We start from the raw sequence: 3257 nt of genomic DNA on the forward strand, positions 1-3257 counted from the left end.
CTTGGTGATCTCAAACCAATCACAAGGAGTCCCACCCAAAGGCAAAGGGAACCAAGATGCTAAAGATCCTTGAGGCAATGCAAATGCAATGTTATGATGCCATGAGGGATCTTAGGGTCAAAATTGGGGTCTTACAATACCCATACCATATCAACAGCCAATGCAGCAACAACAGGTGTATCAACCACAACATCAACAACATCATCATCAGCAAAACGCTGCACTGCTAAGACAATTCAAGCCATGACCTCCAAGATGGCAACTTGATCCTCTACTAGTACCTTATAGCCAGATATTCCCGTATCTGCAAAAGGAGGGCCTTCTGACATTGAGAGAGTTAAAACCAGTTGTGTTTCCACGTCCACCCGGGTACGATGCTAACGCCCATTGCGAGTATCACATGGGAGCACCTGGTCATACCTTGGAGAATTGTGTCACATTCCAAAATCGGGTACAAGATTTGATCGAAGAAAAGGCCGTCTCTTTCACTCTGAGGCGCCCGAACGTGAACACCAATCCTATGCCAACGCATAACGATGCTTCCGTTAGTGCCATTGAGGAGAGCGATCAAGGCAAATTAATTTGTAAGGTTGAAGAAATTGAAACCCCTATCACTATGATAGGAGCACAATTGCTGAAGAGTGGTTTGATCCCGGAGGAGCTGGTTCCTGAAGAGAACAATAAAGAGTTGAGGAATTTTATACAACAAATGCTGGATCGAGGCAAGTTACAGATAAATTGTTGTGTCAAGAGCAAGCGCCAGGAAGAGATAGCCGTGGTGGATATCCCTTATGATGAGGTTAAAGTGGAAATACCTATAAGCCCATTGGTGATAGAGTTTCCAGCACCGTTCGCGTATAAAGATAAGAAGGCAGTCCCTTTGATATATCATCCCAGAGCTTTTAAGCAGGGGAAGGAAGACCGACCTTTGATGATCAATAAACCAAATGTCACTTCAATTGTGGGGCCAACAGGAATGACACGTAGTGGCCGAGTGTTCGCGCCAAGAATTGTTGATACTTCTGCAAAGACTAAAGGGAAGGAAACTGCTGTTCAGATCCCCGTCCCTAATCAGGAAATGCAAGACATGCACCTGTCTCCTAAAGCTGCGGTCACTCGTGAAGAGGCTGAGGAATTCCTGAGGATAATCAAGAAGAGCGATTATAAGGTGGTGGACCAGCTAAATCAAACACCTTCAAATATTTCCATGTTATCTCTACTGCTCAACTCAGAAGCACACAAGAATTCGTTGTTGAAGGTATTAAGCGTCGCACATATCACGAAGGACATAACAATAGAACAGTTTGACGATGTGATAACTTGTGTGACCACTGGGAATTTCTTGGGTTTTAATGATGATGAATTGCCGATCGAGGGAAAGAACCATAACAAGGCCCTGCATATCTCCTTGAAATGCATAGACACTATACTATCAAGGGTATTAGTGGACACAGGTTCCTCACTGAATGTCATGCCGAAGACAACTTTGATAAAGCTGCCAATAGAAGGGATAAGTATGAAACCCAGCACCCTAATCATAAAGGCATTTGATGGATCAAGGCGAGCAGTGATAGGAGAGGTTGACTTACCAACCAAGATAGGTCCAACTATTTTCAATATCACGTTCCAGGTCATGGACATACATCCCGGTTATAGTTGTATACTTGGGAGACCCTGGATTCACTCCGCAGGCGCTGTCACCTCCACTTTGCATCAAAAGCTAAAATTCATTACAAATGACAAGATGATTGTGGTTGGAGGAGAGGAAGATATCTTGGTTAGCCATTTGACATCTTTCCGATATATCGAAGTGGATGGCGAGATCACTGAGACACCATTCCAATCCTTGGAAGTGGTAAATATGATGGCCATTTTATCATTTTAGACAAAACCCTGTGCTCTGGCCAAGGCACAGTGGCGTGTTGTAGGGCCTCCTTTATCTTTTTCAAGAGTTTTTATCATTAATAAAATGACGTTTTGCATCCAAATTTTTGTTCCTTTCCTTTCATTTTTGATTTTACAAAAATGGCATCAATTTTTATGCACGCACTTCCTAAATAAATTGCATAAATCATAACATGCAGAAACACCACCGAGACCATTGATAACGACACTGCTAAGGTCCAATATGATTTTGATTATCCAATCTACCAAGCTGAAGACGAAGTGGGGGAAGATTGCGAACTCCCTGAAGAGTTGGCCAGATTACTCATACAAGAAGAGAAGGTCATTCAACCATACCAGGAGGACGTTGAAGTTATCAGTCTGGGAACAGAAGAAGATAAGAGAGAAGTGAGGGTAGGCGCCGCACTTCAAGATACGGTGAAGACAAGATTGATAGAGATCCTCCACGAATATGATGACGTGTTTGCTTGGTCATACCAAGACATGCCCAGATTAGACACTGATATCGTGACCCACAAGCTTCCCCTTAAAGAAGAACGCCTTGCGGTCAAACAAAAGCTAAGAAGGACTCGACTAGATATGACTCTCAAGATCAGAGAAGAGGTGAGAAAACAGTTTGATGCTGGTTTCCTAGAAGTTGCTAAGTACCCACAATGGGTTGCCAACATCGTACCAGTACCAAAGAAAGATGGAAAAGTCCGCATGTGCGTAGACTACCGAGACTTAAACAGAGCCAGTCCCAAAGACGATTTCCCATTACCTCACATTGATGTATTGATGGATAACACAACTCAGTTCTCCGTGTTTTCCTTTATGGATGGTTTCTCTGAATACAACCAAATTAAAATGGATCCCGAGGACATGGAGAAGACGACGTTCATTACCCTTTTGGGCACCTTTTGTTACAAAGTAATGCCGTTTGGATTAAAGAACACTGGGGCAACATATCAACGTGCCATGGTGACTCTCTTTCACGACATGATTCATGAAGAGATTGAGGTGTATGTCGACGACATGATTGCCAAATCCCAGACAGAAGAAGAACATATCACAAACCTGGGGAAACTATTTACTCGTTTGAGGAAGTTTAGGTTGAGACTTAATCCTAACAAATGCACATTTGGGGTTCGATCTGGGAAGCTTTTAGGCTTTATTGTAATCCAAAAAGGAATTGAAGTAGATCCTGACAAGGTTCGACCCATTCAAAACATGCCTGCACCGAGGACTGAAAAGGAGGTTCGTGGTTTCTTGGGGAGACTAAATTACATCGCCAGGTTTATCTCTCACCTTACTGCAACATGTAAACCAATATTCAATCTCCTGAGGAAGAATCAAGGCGTGGAGTGTGTAGC

The 3257-nt window shown here is 43.1% G+C and overlaps 1 protein-coding gene across 1 annotated transcript; it reads left to right on the plus strand.

Annotated features, from left to right (window-relative positions):
- The first annotated feature begins 400 nt into the window (after window positions 1-400).
- On the plus strand, window positions 401-1885 carry LOC127130402 (uncharacterized). Its single transcript, XM_051059418.1, has one exon. The coding sequence runs from the start codon at window positions 401-403 to the stop codon at window positions 1883-1885; it is 1485 nt and encodes a 494-aa protein (XP_050915375.1).
- Window positions 1886-3257: the final 1372 nt, after the last annotated feature.

The sequence above is a fragment of the Lathyrus oleraceus genome, chromosome 3 (assembly GCF_024323335.1).
Source record: "Lathyrus oleraceus cultivar Zhongwan6 chromosome 3, CAAS_Psat_ZW6_1.0, whole genome shotgun sequence".
Taxonomy (NCBI): domain Eukaryota; kingdom Viridiplantae; phylum Streptophyta; class Magnoliopsida; order Fabales; family Fabaceae; genus Lathyrus; species Lathyrus oleraceus.

What these genes read in the sequence shown, in the direction of transcription:
- LOC127130402 (XM_051059418.1), top strand. Translation starts at nt 401, where the DNA reads ATGGGAGCACCTGGTCATACCTTGGAGAATTGTGTCACATTCCAAAAT.